Source organism: Camellia sinensis, chromosome 11 (assembly GCF_055761805.1).
Source record: "Camellia sinensis isolate YWXY chromosome 11, ASM5576180v1, whole genome shotgun sequence".
In the NCBI taxonomy this organism is placed as follows: Eukaryota; Viridiplantae; Streptophyta; class Magnoliopsida; order Ericales; family Theaceae; genus Camellia; species Camellia sinensis.
The window spans coordinates 8101112-8120835 of record NC_138971.1 but is presented as its reverse complement, the minus strand read 5'-3'; the positions used below and the strand labels follow the sequence as shown (position 1 = coordinate 8120835).

The 19724-nt window shown below is 39.6% G+C and overlaps 1 protein-coding gene and 2 long non-coding RNA genes across 3 annotated transcripts; all 3 read left to right on the top strand.

Annotated features, from left to right (window-relative positions):
- The first annotated feature begins 406 nt into the window (after window positions 1-406).
- LOC145801835 (uncharacterized) lies at window positions 407-8313 on the top strand. The gene is made up of 3 exons (XR_014343484.1): window positions 407-557; window positions 859-1004; window positions 8174-8313. It is a non-coding gene; the product is annotated as an uncharacterized LOC145801835 (long non-coding RNA).
- A 2712-nt stretch (window positions 8314-11025) lies between these two features.
- LOC145803311 (uncharacterized) lies at window positions 11026-12030 on the top strand. Its single transcript, XM_082896588.1, has one exon. The coding sequence runs from the start codon at window positions 11026-11028 to the stop codon at window positions 12028-12030; it is 1005 nt and encodes a 334-aa protein (XP_082752714.1).
- Window positions 12031-15132: 3102 nt separating this feature from the next.
- Window positions 15133-17994, top strand: LOC145803059 (uncharacterized). Its single transcript, XR_014345162.1, has 2 exons — window positions 15133-15194; window positions 17572-17994. It is a non-coding gene; the product is annotated as an uncharacterized LOC145803059 (long non-coding RNA).
- Window positions 17995-19724: the final 1730 nt, after the last annotated feature.

Here is a 19724-nt window from a genome sequence, read left to right as displayed (position 1 = left end):
TATTACTTTAAATTAAAAATAAATATTTTCTTACAAGCGTACCAAGCCGTACCCGTACCTTATTTTTTTTGAATTTTACAGTATTGACGTACCCGTATCGTACCAGTACCAGTACTCGTACCCGTACCTGTGCTTCATAGGTTACGTTCTTATTCATAATGTAAGATTTGTTCCAAAATGAGAGAAAATAAAAAAATCTCTGTAGCGTGGATTGCCCAAATGTGTAATTTCACATTTGGATAAACTCATTTTTATTCCTCAAAAATTAAATCCAAACGTGTAAATAACTATTCTTTTGTGTAATTTTCACTGACTTTTGGATTCATAAAAAAAATAAATGAGAACTAAACATTTCACAAGATCACATTTTGAGATTTATGATACTTCACTTTCGTTTTTTTTTTTTTTTAAATAGCAAAATATATATATATATATATATATTATGATTTTAACAAAAACCAAACATTGGCCTGAAAAAAAATAGTAAAAGAACAGTCGCAAACTATCCTCAACTTCAAGAAAACTTCAAGAAAGAGAAAATCAAGTAGTTGCCTCAGGTTTGTAGATATGCACGTATCTATCTGCTTATTTACACGCCTTTTCATTGAAGCAGGCCAAGAGTTTGTTGAAATGCCCAGCAGGGAAGAAAAAAAAAAAGGGCTTTTATTTATCTTTTTGTGCTTTGTTTGGATCTTGGATTTGAATTTGTCAAGGAATTTATGGAGATAAATGAAAGGGAAGAGAAAGTGGGGGAAAAAAAAATTAATAACTTATACTTCGTTAACAATTCAAGATCCAAACACAAGAAAAAAAGTTTGATGTGAGGAATTGAGGTCCTAAATCTCATTGGTTATGCAGTGATACTTCCTTAGCTGCAAGAAAGAGCTATAACGGAAATGGGTTGGTCATCCTCTTGTTGCTGCAATCTTTTCCCCACAAGCTCACATATTCTTGGGGCTAAGGACTTGTCCAAGCTGTTGAAGAACCCCAAGCTTCCTCTTCGGGTATGTTTCCATGCTGCTGTGATAATTTCTTGTTGAGAAAATTAATGGGTCTTGTTAGTCTGCGTCTTTTCTTCATATGCAATCAAGTGATAGCTTTCAAAAATATGGTGATTTGAGTACCATGGGTTCTTTGATGTGAGTGTTTGAAAAATTCGGTTCTAGGAAGTCACACTTTCATTGTTTGGTTGTGTTTGTTCATCATTAATCTTGTTAGTGTGCACTTCTTTCCATGTGTGTTTGTGCACCCGGTTTACTTCAATTTGTGTGGTAGTTCATCTCTCCAAATGCGAGAGGGGGTTGCAAATGGAGAGAGAAACATTGAGCTTAAGCTTTTGGAGTAACTGGTCATATTGTATGATGGTTTTCCACTGCCACTATTTGTGGTTATCTTTGAAAGATGATCTATCAATGACAATCGATCGAAATACCCGTGAGGGTGTTTATCACGTAAGAATGCTAAATATCCGAAAGATAGAAAAATAGTTAACTTTGTAGTTCTTTTCTATATCTTATTTACAACCTGTTGTCACTATTTATATATCAATAAGAGACTCTTGGCAATAGGTATAATCTAATAACAGTTGCCATGTTTCACAGAGTTGTGTCTGTTAAGGTTTGAATTCAAATTATTAACCAACTAACGGATAGTTCAATATTCTTGCGGGAAGGTTTATAACACTGCAAGAGAGAAAAGATTCAGTGAAGTGAGTCACACCAATTTATGGTGTGGTCACTCTTTATTCCATCATCTCCCACTTGAACACACCATAATAAGACGATAAACCTGAGTTGAGCATTTTTAACCTTGGTACCAAAATTTTGCCTCATGCCAACTTTCATCTATGAAATTACCTCATAGATCGACGTCTGATTGTGACTTGGCCATACGTGCGCACGTTTTTGTCACCAATCTGACCGCACCAGTACGAATGTGTTCTCCCACTGATAACACATTCCAGATGACTTCAATTCACTATATAACAAGTGAACGGCATCAATTTTCCGTAATGAGTTCATAGTCCATACGCAATCACCATTGATGACTTCAGCCGTACACATTTTTCATGTGTCGACCTGCACTGAAATTATTGGTAAGTACTTCCTTTAACCCATTCCTGAAGGTTTTCCTTAACACACCTTATCAATGACTTTTTGTTGATCAAGCAGACAATATCATCTAGTTAGCACGTTGCATATTATGGACTTTACATTTCATGCTAACTTATGATATCCGTACCTTGCCAGTTCCTCTATTTTGTTACCTGACCAAACACATGTTTCCATGCAAGATAGAGTCGCAAAAATATCGGTTCTCTAGGCGTCCCCAGAGTCATCCGACTATGCTCTTATATAAGTAGCTAAACCACCTAACTAGGTATTTTTCAATCCCATATTAGCTATATGTTCTCTGAATTTTTCCAGAGACAACCCTTTGGTTATAGGGTCAGCCACCATCTCTTCTGAGGGTATATAGTTGACTTTTATTTCACCTCTCTCCACTATGTCCTGAATATAGTGGTAACTAACATCAATATGTTTTCCCTTAGAGCTATTTGCTCCACTTTTTATTAATGAGATGGCAGACTGATTGTCACAAAACATACTGACCGGTCTGGCAAGTATACCTAATTGTAAACTGTCAACAAATCGTTTTATCTAGACCGCATTACTAACGACTGTGCTGCAAGCTATGTATTCAGCTTCCATAGTTTATTTTGCAACACTACTCTATTTCTTACTTAACCAAGAAACTGCTGTTCCACCAAACAAGAACACATGACCACTAGTAGATTTTCTATCATCTACATCTCCTGCAAAATCCGCGTCAGTGTATCCTTTTATGTCTAGATCACACAAACCAAAACATAACTTAAAGTTTTTAGTGCCTTTTAAATACCTGAATATTCTTTTGACTGCTTGCCAATGTTCCTTACTTGGATTAGATTGAAACCGACTTACCAATCCGACTGCATGATAGATGTCAGGTCTAGTGCTTGTCATGGCATACATTAGGCTGCCTACTGCATGAGCATACGGAACATTTCTCATTTTCTCAATGTCAGACTTAGTTTGAGGACTCATACTTTTACTAAGACTTTGTCCCTTGCAAACATGCGTACTTAAAGAATTACAGTTATCCATATTAAATCTTTTGAGCACTTTGTCTAGATATTTCTCTTGATCTAGATATAATAATTTTGAATTTCTATCTCTTGAAATTCTAATTCCTAGAACATAGGTTGCAAGACCCATGTCTTTCATTTCAAATCTAGATGTTAAGAAAATTTTGGTTTTTATAATTATATCTGGACAGTTTCCTGCTAACAATATGTCATCCACGTATAAAGACAATATTGCTAACTTGACAACATTTTTCCAGATATAAACACAGTGATCTAATGGACTTACAACGTAGCCCATTTCTAAAATGGCTTGGTGGAATTTCAAGTACCATTGTCTTGAAGATTGTTTAAGTCCATGTAGAGATTTCTTCAACTTGTAGACTTTAGCCTCGTTACCTTGGTTATGGAAACCATCAGGTTGCATAATATAAATTTCTTCTTTTAATTCTCCATTGAGAAAAGCAGTTTTAACATCTAATTGATGCAATTCCAAATCCATCATGGCTACTACCGCCATTAGAATCCTTATAGAGGCAAATTTTGCAACAAGAGAATACGTATCTACGAAGTCTATTCCAGGTTGTTGAGTGAATCCCTTGGCTACTAACCTGGCCTTGTATTTCTCCAAACTTCCATCTACTTTGAATTTTTTTCTAAGAACCCATTTGCAACCAATGGCTTTTTTTCCATTCGGAAGATCGATTAATTCCCAAACATCATTTTTCTTGATCAAGTCAAGTTCTTCATTCATTGCCTCAAGCCATTGTGTAGCATCACTGCTACTCATTGCTTCATTATAACTAGTAAGATCATCTACTAAGTTATTAAGTTCTTCAACTTGAAAAACATAATGATCTTTCAAAACCGTAGATGGACGTCTTGCTCTCTTACTCCCACTTATCTCAGAATTCGAAACAGGTAAAACAACGTCATGTAAGTGGCGTTTGCTCCCACTAGTAGATGGTTCGAGAAGAATAGGTGGGCTGTGTGACAAAAAAGGAAGAGAAGAATCCTGAGATGCTTCAGAGAGCAATTTAATTTGTTCAATAGGAGTAACAAGAGTAGTGGATTCAAGAAAAATAGGATCTCTACTTTCTATTAATCCACGTTTGGGATGATAGAAACGATAACCACTCCCATTTTCGACATAACCAATAAACTTGCATTCCCAAGTTTTGCTTCCCAATTTATCCCTTAAAGGTTTGGGAATAAGGACATGTGCCTTACATCCCCAAACTTTGAGATTGTGAACATTAGGTTGAGTTCCATGCCAGCATTCATAAGGAGTTAGAGGTTTGGCCTTTGTTTCGACTCTATTTAAGATGTACGTAGCGGTGGACAAGGCTTCTCCCCAAAAATGAATACGAAGATCAGCATGAGCCATCATAGACCTTGTCATTTCCATGAGAGTACGATTTTGTCTTTCTGTAACCCCATTTTGTTGTGGTGTATATGGCATTGTAAACAAATGTTTGATGCCATGCTCCTTGCAGAAAGAATCCATGGCTTCATATTCGCCACCTCGATCATTATTCAAGTGTTTAATGGATCGACCAAGTTGTTTTTTGACCTCTAATTTATAGTCCTTAAACTTTTCAATTGCTTCTGATTTGTATTTAAGAAGGTAGATATGTCCATATCTTGAATAATCATCAGTGAAAGTAATAAAGTATTCAATTCCTCGATGAGTTTTAATTCTTAAAGGCCCACAAATGTCTGAATGAATTATTTCAAGTAATTTTGATGATTTCCAATGTTTAATAAATGGCTTGCTAGTCATTTTACCCTTGATACATGGTTCACATATATCAAAATCATCAGAACATACTTTAGGCAATAAGCCACTTTTAAACATTCGAGACAATTTATTTTTATTAATGTGACCTAACCTTAAATGCCATAAATAAGAATTATTACTAGTAGGAACATGTAAATAATCAGAAATGCATACTTTATTATCAATAGGAAGAGAGTACATGTCATTCACTCTTACACCTTTCACTAATACACTCCCTTTCTTAATCAATACTATGTGAAACCTAAAAGTAACCTCAAAACCTTTTTGAGTTAACACCGGAACTGAAATTAAATTTCGGCGAATGTTAGATACATAAAGCACATCATGAAGCACAATAGAAGTCCCATTAATAGAGAATTGGCAATTGCCGATACCCAAAACATCACTATAAGAGTTGTTGCCCATGTAGATTCTGTGTTCACCAACCTTCTTTTCAGTAAATTCTACGAACATGTCTTTATTTTGCACAATATGCCTGGTTGCAGCAGAATCAATACACCATGAATTTGATGAAGGTTCAAGTACCATTGCTTCAGAAACTGTCATGGCAACAGGGTTATTCACCTTTGGCTGATTCTTCTGAGGACAATTGGCTTTGATATGCCCTTTTTGACCGCACTTGTAACATGGGCCAATTTGATGCTTGTGATGTTGTTGTTTTTGCCATTCTTGTGGTTTCTTCCATCCTTTCTGAAATCCCTTCTTCCATTTTTTCTTGAAAAAAGTCGTTTTTTTTTTTTTTTTTTTTTTGTTGTTGTTGTTGTTGTTGTTGAATGGAGTGTGGGTATTATTCTGTGGTTGTGGTGAAGATTGTGCCATCAACAAGTTAGAAGACAATCCTTCTTTACGCCTGTACTTCATTCTTTCTTCTTCCAAAACTAAGAGTACAGGCAATGTGACCATTGAAATCTCTCGTCCGCTATGAGTTAAAGATGTGATAACATGATCCCAAGATAATGGAAGACTATTAAGTATAGTAGTTACTTGCATCTTGTCCGACAAGGAATGATCAGCATTGGATAATTCTTTAGCAATTAATTCCATTTGATTGACATGATCACCAACACTATCATTATCACTCATATGAGTATTATTATATTTGTCCAAGAGCAATTGAATTTGAGTATCTGATCGGACTCCATACTTACTTTCTAGTGCTTCCATTAGTTGTCTTGCAGTTTTATGTTCTTCAAAGAGCGGAATTATGTTATTTTTCATATTATGTAACATAGTTGCCTTTGCCATTGCATCATCTTCTATCCATTTATTTTGGAACCAATTTGAATCATCATCTGGTTTAGAAGTGGATAAAGTATGCAATGTTTTCTCATGTGTAAGAAGATAAGATATGTGACGTTTCCATGCTCGGAAATTATTTCCATTTAGCATCTCGATTCTCGAAGAATCCATTGTATTTTTAATAGCCATATTAAAAATAAAATGTGATACTATGAAAATTCAAATGTGAATATGAAAATTCAAATGTGAATATTACAATACTAAACTAAAAATAAAAATAAGCAAAATTAAAAAACAATAGCAATAAGGAAAAGCCTTGTAGTTGTTGAATCAGCTCTTGTGATGAAAATGATATGAAGGAATAGAACGATACTGATGCCTTGGGTAAGAAGAATGATAAAAACCCAAAGGCCTAGTAAACACAATACTTTGCTTATAAGTATTGTAATAATAATTACGAGCCCAAGGAACACAATGGTGCCTTTTAAACAATGTTCCTTTGGATGTTTTCCTTGGTAACACCCTTAGATAGCCTCCTCCATGAATTTTGTTTAGAAAATTTAGTACAACGATCCACGGAAAAATTCTTAGAAGAATTTTGAAAATTTTGGCTTTTGAATGACTGAAAACGGCCTTGAAATGAGCGAGAACGAGCCCAAAAACCAAGTGGACCAGGCTGCTGCCGGTCCGGGTACTGTGCTGGACCGGTTTGGACCGGCTGAGACCGAACCGGCGTGAACCGCTGGTCAACGCACGGGTCAGGCGAGGCAGACAGACGCGGGTCCGGGCGCGGGGCGCTGGTCGCTGGGTCGACGCGCGGATCTGGGCGCAAACCTAGGCTGGCACGCGGGTTGGCTAGCTGGGCTGGCTGGGTTGGCACACTGGGCTGGTTCGTGTGCTGTGCTGGCTGTGTCTCTGGATTGGGCTCCGCTTGGCTGTGGGCTGCGCCTGAGTAAATGGGCTGAACAAAATTCTTTTTAATTTTCAAGCCCAAAGGAATTGATTTCCTTGCTGTGGTCCTAACTTTTGGGCCTTTTCTTTTAATTTTTGAATTCAACCCAACCCTATTAAATTGCAAAACAGAGTCTTCTTCTTCATTTTCTGGGCACTGTAGATCGTCTTCTCCGGTGGGGGTAGGAGTCCAAACACTGTAAGTTGAATTTTGTGGATCAAATGTTTTCCGTTTTTCACAACGAATTACACCGTTGTGATCAAAATTCTGTGAAGAACAAGAAGAAGCAAATTTGGAGACCCAATTGGAACCGAAAAATATTTTGTAAAATTTCTTCCAACGGTGCAATTCGACTTCACTTTCGGCAAGGTTCGGAACAACAGTGCCACCAACAGTTATTTTCTTCGGATAGTATTCTGGGAATACGACACGTTGGTGATAATTATATAAACAACAGAATTCACCAATGCCGAAGATTGTTGATCAATTAATTTCTGAATTTTTGGCAAAACGATTTCGGAAACTTGTCTTTCTTCCAGACTAAAATTCGACATCTGCGATAGTGGGTAACTATGCTCTGATACCACTGAAAGATGGTCTATCAATGGCAATCGATCGGAATACTCGTGAGGGTGTTTATCACGCAAGAATGTTGAATATCCGAAAGATAGAAAAATAATTAACTTTGTAGTTCTTTTCTATATCTTATTCACAACCTGTTGTCACTATTTTTATATCAATAGGAGACTCTTGGCAATAAGTATAATCTAATAATAGTTGCCATGTTTCACAGAGTTGTGTCTGTTAAGGTTTGAATTCAAATTATTAACCAACTAACGGATAGTTTAATATTCTTGCGGGAAGGTTTATAACACTGCAAGAGAGAGAAGATTTAGTGAAGTGAGTCACACCAATTTATGGTGTGGTCACTCTTTATTCCATCAATCTTGGGAGGAGTCATTGTCACCAACGTACAACATATATGTTCTTCATAAATTTTATGTTAGGATATCGGATTTGTCATCCAACCATGTCTAACAATTATCTTTCACTACAGAGTCAGCGGCAAAAGAGAGAGCAACATGGGGCCCAAAAGACACCAAAAGTTCTTGCCTACCATGGCCTGCAAAAACCACCTTATAAACTTGTAAGTGAATTTTCATGTCCGTCAGTGTCTACACTTAGGTTTTGTTTGGTTCATGGGGAGAGATTTGGAAAAGAAAAGAGAAAAGGTAACTATATTTCATTGACATTACACCTATCTTTTCTCTTTTCCTTTCCAAATTCCTCTCCAAATTCATAAACCAAACATAGCGTTAGGGTGTGTTTGGATCAAGGATTTGAGGGGCATTTGGAAATGGAAAGGACAAGAGGAGAAGGCAAAAGGGAACAAAATTTAGCTTGTATTTCATTCACTTTTGACTTCTCAAATCTTTGATCCAAACCCAACTTTAATGTTTACTGCAACACACATCAGAGAGAGAGAGAGAGAAACTCGTATCTACTGCAACAAAGTACATCAATATTTATTTTGTCAAAATAGGAACTTGTGAAGAACTTTTTCTATTTCTGATTTTTTTTTTTTACTGCAGAGGGTTATTAGCCATGGCCTGATCAAAATCGAAAGAAATCTTAAAACTCAATATTTTATCGCCCCAATCATGCTCGGCCAGGAAAGGATGCAATTCACTAATCGTTGGCTCGGTCACGGAGATAATCCCAATCACGATGACTCGGATGGGATTAAGGGGCAATTGAGAGGGGAGATTTGCGCCGTTAGTATGGTCGAGCTAAGATAGGGCGGGTTGTGACAGACCTCACGGCGCCGTGCTATTTCCTCTACTGAGACGCCCGGTGGGTCTGTTTTGCTCGGTCGAAAAGATCGGCTGACCGAGCGTGAACTAAGCCTGGCCGAGCTGCGACTAGCAAACATTTGGCTGGGCACACAGCCAAGTGGTGAGACTGGGCTACGAGTAGCTCGGGCTAAACTATGGACAAGTGAGGGATGGCACGTCTCTGACCGGTTAGCCGAGATGGGCAGATTCCAGATAACCTCGGATGAAGGTAAAACGGACGGAGGCTAGCATGCCTCGCGACCGGTATGCCACGATAAACCGGTCAATACCAGCCCGGCCCATGAGCATCACCCCTCTGCCCCTTTGCCAAGGGGCAGTCCGGTGGGGCATAGCTCGGTTGAGTGCCTCTGGTGACAGTTCTTCGCAAGAAATAGGCCGGTCGTGGTACTCCGGTCAGGTGTGCCACCTAGGCCAATGGCGCGAGGGAGAGGACATCTGCTCCACGCGCGCCTCAATACCGTTGGACAGTTCTGCGTGTACTGGTGGAAGGACTAAGCCTTTACACGCGTAAGGTGGTGGGAGGCGAGCACTGCCACCTATCCAGGGAAGGACAACAGAGGTAGTGCGCGCGCAATCTTGAGGCTGCATGGCCAGCCTAGAAATATGGTGGAAGACGAACGTTAGAGGTATGCAACTTCTCTCCCAAAAAAGAAAGAAAATACTCTCTCTCTGTCTTCTCCTTCCCGAAGTGGACTGACTTGATCGTCGGAGGGTCTATCCGGCATACCACCGCCGGGCAGCTCACCGTTTCTGTGTTGCCAGGTAGACGCCGTCAAGAGAAGCTTGGAGCACAAGGAGTACGGAAAGCAGAGGATATTTCACCCCCGTACAATTGGCGCCGTCTGTGGGAAGTTTTTGATACTCAACCCTTGTTCTTAGAGCTTCTTCAACCATTTCCATGGCCAACAACAGCGAAGCCCCACTGTCCGTCGTCGATGGTGTCACACCCGAGTACGTCCGCTTGAGAGAAGGTCCTCCGAATATTCCAGCCATGGCGGGCCTAGAGACTCCTTCGCGAGATGCGCGAGACAAACGCGGGAGTAGTACTGATCGCTCGCAGAGTCCGGAGAGCCGCCGACGCTGGGGGGAGTCCCATACGCAGCACTTGGAGCACAAACTCAAGGACCAAGACGCCCTCATTCGCAAGATGGCGGCGGAGATGGAGCTGTTGAAAAGCCAGATTAAAGGGAAGGGTGTTGCTGGAGAGGGCAAGCTCAGTGAGCGCACCCCGTCCCCTCGTAGTAGCAGTCGCCGCCAGGGGAGGACTCACTCTCTCTCCATCACCAGGAACTACGGGGTTGGAGATTCCGACCAAAGAGAGGGCAGGACCCTCTCTCGCGATAGCACCTACCGCCCCTCACGCCCGACGCTGACGTCGGGATCCTCTTTCTCCACACGTTCCAGGGACTTGAGGGATGTATTGGAGGAGAGGGCGCGCCGTCGGGAGGCTCGGAGAGTGCTGACATTGCAGAGGTTAAGCGCTCCAGTTCGTTGTAGTGAGGAAGTGGCGATGCCAGCCTCCAAAGTGATGGCCCCTGCGCTGGTGGACAAAGAGCCGGCGCGACTTACAGCCACGCTGCTGTCTCCAGAGATTGAGAGTACGCCACTCCCCGCCGGATTCCACCAGCCAAAGTTCACTTTGTACGACGGCAAGACGGATCCGTACATGCATGTGAGCCATTACCGGCAAGTAATGGCTGGACACCGGAGCAATGATGCCTTGATGTGCCTCATATTCCCAGCAAGCTTGGGAGAGCTGGGTTTTAAATGGTTCGAAAGGCTCCTGAAGGGGAGTATTGAGGGGTGGCAGCAATTATCAGAAGCCTTCGTTACCAGATTCAAAACCAACACACGAACGTCGAAGGAAGTCGACCATCTCCTGGGCGTTAAGAATGAGTCTGGGTGTTCGTTGAAGGCATACAATGCAAAATACTGGGAAACGTACAATGAGATCCTCGACTGCCCCACCAATCTGGCGATCACTCAATACAAACAGGGTCTCCCAGTCGGACATAGGCTGCGAGATTCACTCACGATGCGTCAACCCACAACCATGGAGTCATTGATGCAGCGGATCAACGAGCACATTCGCGTGGAGGATGATGCCGCCTCTGCGACCGAGAAGGCTAATCCGGTCGCGGCGGACAGAAGGGTGGCGGGGAAAGTTCACTCGGTTGGGCAGGAGGATAACCGCCCAAACAACCGGCCAAAAGATCAGCGCCACGGATCAAACCGTGATGACAGAAACAAGGGCCGCCGAAACGACCGGGCTGACACTCCCCGTGATGCAGCGGAGGATGCCAAAAGAAAATTGAAGGCACGGACTGGAATCACCACGGTATTTAAAATCCCCATCTACCGCATTTTGAGCAAGATTCGAGGTGAACCCTTCATCCGTTGGCCGGCCAAGCTGGGGAGCGCGCAGAGGGGCTTCAATTCAAAATATCGCTGCACCTTTCATGAAGAACGGGGGCACCGAACAGAGGACTGTTTGCCGCTCAAACAACACTTAGAGGAGTTGGTGGCGGCGGGGCATCTTGACCAATACATAGATGGGGGCATCAAGGCCACCCCAGCGGACCAAGCCGAGCCAAACGGCCTGGCTGCCCTAGAAGGGCCCCCGCAAGGTCTAATCAACGTTATCTACGGCATCATTGAACCGGCCAGGGTCTGCGAGCTGAGAGGGATGATCAAGAAGGCCGAGCACATGAGGGAAGTGCTCTCTGTTCAGCCCGCTGTGAAGAAGGGAAATACCGAAGAAAGAGACATCCTTTCATTCTCGACCAAGGACTTGGAAAGAGTTCAGATGCCGCACAATGATGCTTTAGTAGTCACTCTTCGCGTCAAAGACTTTGACATCAAGAGAATCTTGATCGACCAGGGGAGTTCGGTAGAAATTATGTATTATGACGCGTTTAAACAAATGAAGTTGGAAGATAAGGACTTGGCCCCCGCAACGTCCCCTTTGGTCGGCTTCAACTCACAGCCAGAATGGCCAATCGGAAAGATTATTTTGCCGGTCAAAGCAGGATCGGTCGTAAAGCAAGTAGAGTTCTAGGTGCTCAAAGTTCCATCGACTTACAACCTGATCTTAGGCAGGGGTTGGCTGCACGCCATGCAAGCAGTTGCTTCGACCTTCCACCAAGTCATGCGCTTTCCGGCACCAAGCGGACAAACAGAGGAAGTTTGGGGGGACCAGGTGATGGCAAAACAATGCTTCGTTGCAGTAAATGGCAGCCGAGCGGCCAAAGGGTTCGTCCAAATGATTGAGGGGCCTGAGGGTAAAGAGGTCCTTGAAGACGTAGGGAGAAAGGCCGAGGAAAAATCGGTCGAAAATTTGGTGGAAGTGCGCATTGACGAGAACGATCTAACTAAATTCTTCCTCTTGGGATCATCCTTGTCTAGCGCCGAGCGGATGGATTATGTCAACTTCTTGGTTTCTAATTTGGAGGCCTTTGCCTGGACGCCTTACGACATGCCCGACATCGACCCTAGCTTCATTTGTCATCAGTTGAATGTCTTCCCCAATGCACGACCAGTCATTCAAAGGACACGCCGCTCAGCCTTGCACCATGCTGAAGCGGTTGCAGAAGAAGTAAAGAATTTGTTGGAAGCTGGGGCCATAGAGGAGGTGCAATACCCTCGGTGGATATCTAACACGGTGGTTGTTCCGAAGAAGAACGGCAAGTGGCGAGTCTGCGTTGACTACAAGACTGTCAATCGAGCTTGCCCCAAGGATAGCTTTCCCCTCCCACGAATTGACCAGCTGGTGGACTTAACCGCTGGCCATCAGAGGTTTAGCTTCCTGGACGCATATCGCGGCTACCACCAGATAGCCATGTATAAATCGGATAGAGAGATCACGTCGTTCACAACCCCCAGAGGCTTATATTGCTACAAAGTCATACCGTTTGGACTAAAGAACGCCGGGGCGACTTTTCAGAGGATGGTAACGAAGATGTTCGCTCCTCTTCTGGGCCGAACAATGGAGGCCTATATCGACGACATGGTGGTGAAGAGTAGGGAGAAGTCCCAACACCTCGCCGACCTAGCAGAAATGTTTGCCATCCTAAAGCGCCACAAGCTTTGTCTGAACGCCTCCAAATGCGCCTTCGGAGTTCGCACTGGGAAGTTCTTGGGTTTTTTGGTTACGAACCGGAGAATCGAGGCCGACCCATCACAAATCAAGGCTATACAAGACCTGGAGCGTCCCAACTCCACGAAGGATGTGCAACATCTTGCCGGGATGGCAGCCGCGTTGAACAGATTTATCAGCCGGTCTTCTGATCCGTTGCAAGCCCTTCTTTAAAACTCTGAAGTCCAAGTTCTTCTGGGATGACGAGTGCGACCGCGCATTAGCAGACCTGAAAGCATATCTCTCCTCAGCCCCTATTTTGGTCACACCTCAGCTGGGCGAAGAGTTGTACCTCTACTTGGCTATCTCTCAATACGCAGTTAGCGCGGTATTGGTGCGCGCTGAAGGCATCCAGTACCTACCGATCTTCTATGTAAGCAAGACTCTTCTCCCAGCCAAAACGAGATATCTTCCCTTGGAAAAATTGGCGCTGGCCCTAATGATGGCGTCAAGAAAGCTGGCACACTATTTTCATGCCCATACAATAGTTGTGTTAACCGAGTTCCCGCTTAAAGTGCTTTTTGAAAAGGCAGACTTCACTGGGAGAATTTTGAAATGGGCCATGGAATTAGGACAATATGACATCAAGTTCCGACCGCGCACCGCAATCAAGGCTCAAGCACTTGCCAACTTTGTGACGGAATTTGCCCCTGGGATGCATCCAGTATGCCCTGTTGATTTGGTTGGTGCGGATTTAGCACAACCCGTGGTTCTGGCAACAGAAACGAATGTTGGTTCGCAAGTAGGAAAAGGGGCGAGCACGACCGGACTAACAAAGTCCGACGATGATGAACCCAACCAAGACAAGGAAAGGGACCAGAATGAACCGATCAGAGACTTGGAAATGAGAAGCTCCCAGAACCCCTCTGATTGCTGGAAGCTGTTTATTGGCGAGATGTGGAAGTTCTTCGTTGATGGGCCGTCCAACAGACATGGGGCCGGGCTGGGCATCGTGCTGAACTCGCCGGACGAGCTGATCATCGAGCAGGCAATTACACTCGGCTTCCCAGCATCCAACAACGAGGCTGAGTATGAAGCTCTCCTTGCCGGACTAAGAAGCGCGCTGAGAATGAAAGCCACAGCCAAGGTTTAAAAATGCGGTGTTACGTAACGGTTTCGGCCGTTACGTAACGGTTTCGGTGGTAGGCACTACATATTACCCCCGATTTTGCGGTGTGATTGAAATTCACAGGTGTATCAACCGTTACGGCCGTCGTAGCGGTCATAACGGTGATGTAACGGCCGTAACGGCCCGTTACAGGGCATCTTTAGCTGATTCTTTTAAAAAAAAAACAAAAGAAAAAGCTGAAAAGGCTGAAGATTGATGCCCGATACACATCCACAAATTTTCAAAAGAAAAAACAAAAGAAATAGATGTACATACCTTTAGCTTCGTCTTTTGCCTTTACAGCCCATGAACCATTTTCAATTGAAGTGAGATTCCACAAATTTTCAGATCTGAAATGCGGATGAGTGAGAAATAGAGAAAGAGATGAGAGAAGAGGGAAGAGGGAGATGGAATAGATGAACCTCTCTGCTAGCTTGATCTTGCCTTTGTTGCCTTTGTGCTGATCTTGCCTTTGTTAGCTTGATCTTGCCTTTGTGCTGAACAATAGTAAGTCCAGAGTTTGATCTTGCCTTTCTTTATCAAATTTTATTTGCTCAATAGCCTCTCTCTAGCTTCGTGGGGAAGATAAGCACTGCCCCTTTCTTTATCAAATTGTTGACTTCACAGATAAGCATTTGTTTCCTTGTGGTCTCCAACTGGCCAAGATTATTTTATTTTATTTTATTTTTATTTTTTTTAAACAATGATTTCAGATTTTAAATTTTATAAAATCTATAAAATTTATGTGATATATTTAATAATTTTAATTTAAATATATATATAGAGCTATACACTTATTTATAGTATTTTATATATATTAATTAGTGATTGATTTTTTTTTTTATAATATCTAAAAATCATAACACATTTAATTATATGAATACATTTTATATATGTCAATTTTTATTGATTTTTTTTCTTGCAGGTTATTCAAAAAGATAACAAATACTCAAGTGATTGAAGCCCCAAAACCAACTATGTATGAATTTTTTTCTTCATAATTTATTTTTTAATTTTTATATGATCACATTACCATGTAAACTCCAAATGTATAAAGAGCAGTTACATTTTTTTTTATAATCATTTCATTTAATATTTAATTATAAATATTTTTTATTTTGTTATTGTAATGTGTTGTGACAACAATGTTGAAGTCACTAATTTTTTTTTAAATATCTTTTTTTAAAAAAATCAATACCTCAAAAAAAATTATTTATAATTTATAATTTATTTTTTAATTTTTATATGATTATATTAACATGTAAACTCCAAATGTATAAATAGTGGTTGCATTTTTTTTATAATTATTTCATTTAATATTTAATTATAAATATTTTTTATTTTGTTATTGTAATGTGTTGTGACAACAATGTTGAAGTCACTATTTTTTTTTTTAAATATCTTTTTAAAAGAAAAAAAAAACAATACCTCAAAAAAAATTATTTATAATTTATTTTTTAACTTTTATATGATTATATTAGTATGTAAATTCCAAATGTATAAATAGTGGTTGCATTTTTTTTGTAATCATTTCATTTAATGTTTAATTATAAATATTTTTTATTTTGTTACTGTAATGTGTTGTGACAACAATGTTAAAGTCACTATTTTTTTTTTAAATATCTTTTTAAAAGAAAAAAAAACAATACCTCAAAAAAAATTATTTATAATTTATAATTTATTTTTTAATTTTTATATGATTATATTAGCATGTAAATTCCAAATGTATAAATTGCGAAAACAACACACCCAGTAGTTAGGCTAAAAGTAAATGTAAGGAATTCAAGTTCCAATAGGCTTACTTGGGCTTGTTTGGCCCTAGTTGCTTTGGGCCTTTATATGGTTTGGTCCTGTGTTGAATTTGGACCAAGCCTGACAGTAAGCTAATAACATGTATGGTCCAATTAGTTCCTCCAGTTTTAAGATTAAAAGGAAACCTTAAAAAGAATAGGGGAACTTACTGATAAGTCCTATGTAACAAGTTCAAAACCCAACTAATCCCAAAACAAAATACTTGCACCAATTAGTCCAACACATTTTTAATTGTTACCAAAAAATCCTTTTTTTTTTTTAATTTATAGACACTGTTCACATCTTACTACCGTCGGACTTCCGTTTAACGGTCGCCGGAGACTCACCGGAATGTCTAGAATATTGCCGGGAAAAAAAAAATTAAAAAACATGTTATGAAACTGTAAAATTTTACAGTTCTAAAGAATGTTATAAAACTGTAAAATTTTACAGTTTTAAACCATGATTCATTCCAGCACCAAAAAAAAAATTTGAAACTGTAAAATTTTACAGTTTTCACCGCCTGTAACTAAAACTCAAAAACTGCTTGTTCAGAATTCGAAAATTTTCTCCATTAGAACAGAAAAACAGAAGTGTATATCAGAGAGAGAAAGAAAAAAAAAAAAAAGAGATCGAAGGGGAAAGACGGATGTCTAACCAAATCTGTGTAGATCTACTCAGATCTAATGTAGATCTAAGTAGATCTATATCAGATCTAAGTAGATCCATTCATCTTCTTCGTCGGAAAATATATCATCTTCGTCGTCGGAGTTGATTTCAATGCTGGTGGTTATCAATGAACCCCGATCAATGGAGAAAGATATGATCACCGGTGGTCCTCTTCCATGACAAACACGGTGACAGAAAAATGTAGAAAAAAAAACGAGAGAGGAAGGGAAGCAAAAAGCAGAGAGAGAGAGGAAAGGACTTTTGGGTGTAGTGAAAAAGTTATGGGATTAAATGGAGATCACATGTTTCCCATGGGACCTATGGGTAATTTCCCCAAAAGAATATATATATATATATATATAAATTTCTTCATAATTCTTTTATTTTTAAAAAAATTCTCTATGAGATTTTAATTGTTCCTTTAGGAACAAACAAATTTTTTATTTTTAACAGAATGGAAAAGGTTCATTTGTGTATTTTACAAATAATTGTACATTTTTTTAAAAAAAATCTATGCGTAGAATAATTTTAAAATTCTTAACAAAAAACACACTCTTAACAAAAATATTTTTCATTTCATTTAAGTTATGCAGAATAAAAGTAAAGGTCACATGTTGCTTTCAAGTCACAGTTGACAATGAGTCATATTAATATATATATATACAAATTTTACACTTTTAATAAATGCACGAGATTAGCACCCTTAATTACCAATGAGTCATGTTAATTTTTTTTATAATCATTTCATTTAACATTTAATTATAAATATTTTTTATTTTGTTATTGTAATGTGTTGTGACAACAAATTTTTTTTTTAATGACGAAATTTGTTATTATAATGTATTGTGACAATAAATAGTGGTTGAATTTTTTTATTTATATTTTTTGTAATGCAGAATTCAAATTCAAAAATGTCACGACAAAAGAGTGCCAATGATGAACCCCCAAGTGATGATATTGGTTGGAAATTTGGAACTCAAGTTGAAGGCACTAGGCATCATATTATTTGCAAATTTTGTGGACATCACATTAAAGGTGGGATTACACGTTTCAAACAACATTTAGCACATCAAACGGGGCAAGTGCATTCTTGTCCTAATGTTAGTAGAGACGTGAGGCAAGAAATGATGAAACATTTACAAAATAAGAAAATGAGTAAAGCAGACAAACAAAAGAGAAAAGCTGAATTGGAAGCACATATTAGAGGAGATGATCTTTATGATGAGGATGAAGGGGGAGATTTTGTAGATCTTCGAGATGATGACTCTGGCTCTGATCCAGAGATGACTAGGGCTCGACAAGCAAGTATTCGTTCACAACAACAATGGGAGGAAAGGTAACAATTTAGACGAGGTGTTGCAGGTCATGGATCACAATACGATGCAGGTGGTAGTTCTGGTGCAGGGGGTAGTGGTCAAAGATTGCCTAAAGGGTCAGGTATTGCTAATGTTTTTCGTCGATCACAATTCGTGCGTAAAACTGGTGGGAGTGGACGTAATTGGATTAAGCCCAATGCTCCTGAAACAAGGTTGAGAGCAATGGATGTAAAACTCCAAAAGAGCAAGAGTACAAAGCAACGAAAAATCTCTACAATGAATTTACAAAAGTTAAAAGAGAGATTGGGACGGGTAGTGTCCAAGTTTATACTCTATAATCGTATTCCATTCAATGTAGTTGATTCAGAGTATACACAACCCATGCTTGATGTTGCCGCTGAAGTAGGGCCAGGAGTAAAGGGTCTTAGTGCTTATGAAGTTTCTGAAGTATATTTGGGCATGGAGTATGATGAAATGACAGAATGGATAGGATCATTTAAGGGAATTTGGGAAGAGAGAGGTGTATCTATCACGTGTGATGGTTGGAGCAGTCTAACTTGGCAACACATCATCAACTTCTTAGTGTACTGCAATAGAGGTACTATATTTCACAAATCAATTGATGCCTCTAATATTGGTAGTAGGACTGCTGAATATTATTTTGGGTTGTTAGATAAAGTTGTTGATGAAATTGGAGAACAATACGTTGTTCAAGTGGTAACTGATAATGAACCTGCATTGAAAGCTGTTGGTAAAATGTTAATGAGAAAAAGGAAACATTTATATTGGACAGCTTGTTCAGCACATTGTATCGATCTCATGCTAAAACTGGGCAGCCTTACAATGTGAAAAAAATTATTTTGGGAAAGGAGTTTTGGCAGAAAGCAACAGAACTTTGTAAAGTTCATGAGCCCTTAGTCAGAGTATGGAGGTTGGTTGATGGGGATGAGAAGCCAACAATGGGTTTCATATATGAAGCTATAGATAGAGAAAAGTTGGCAATTAAAAGAGATTGTCGCTACTACACCGACTATTGGAAAATTATTGATACTCGATGGTCTTTTCAATTGCATCAAGATTTGCATGCGGCTGGTAAGTGTTACGATTTCAATTATAAAATGTATATTTATTTACAATTATTAATTGTCTTCTTATTTTTGAAGGATATTTTTTAAATCCTCAATTCCAATATGGTGTTATCTCATCCAATGAAATGATAAGAGAAGTGATGGATGGACTTAAAAAAATCATTACCGGACTGGAGCCTGATATGGATGCTCAAATGAAAGCAACAAATCAAGTACGTACCAATTATTTAAATTTTAATAGTAATAATCTACTTTTGCAAATGTTACTTGTAATGATTGTCCAAATTGTAGTTGTTGCTGTTTCGAGATAAACAGGAAACTTTTGGCACTCCTTTAGCACAAAGAGCATGGAAACAATCAAATTCAGGTTTTATTTTCAAAATTACAAATTTACAATATATAAATACTTAAATAATTTTCTATCATATTTTGACTTATGTCTAGTGTAATGTAATTTTGTGCAGCTGAGTGGTGGATTATTCATGGCAGTTGTGCTCCTGAACTTCAAAAAATAGCTGTGAAAGTATTAAGTCAAACCACCACATCATCTCACTGTGAACGTAATTGGAGTACTTTTAGTCTCATCCATACGAAGACAAGGAATAGATTGAAATATAAGAAAATTCAAAGATTAGTCTTCATCAC

What these genes read in the sequence shown, in the direction of transcription:
- LOC145803311 (XM_082896588.1), top strand. Translation starts at nt 11,026, where the DNA reads ATGGAGTCATTGATGCAGCGGATCAACGAGCACATTCGCGTGGAGGAT.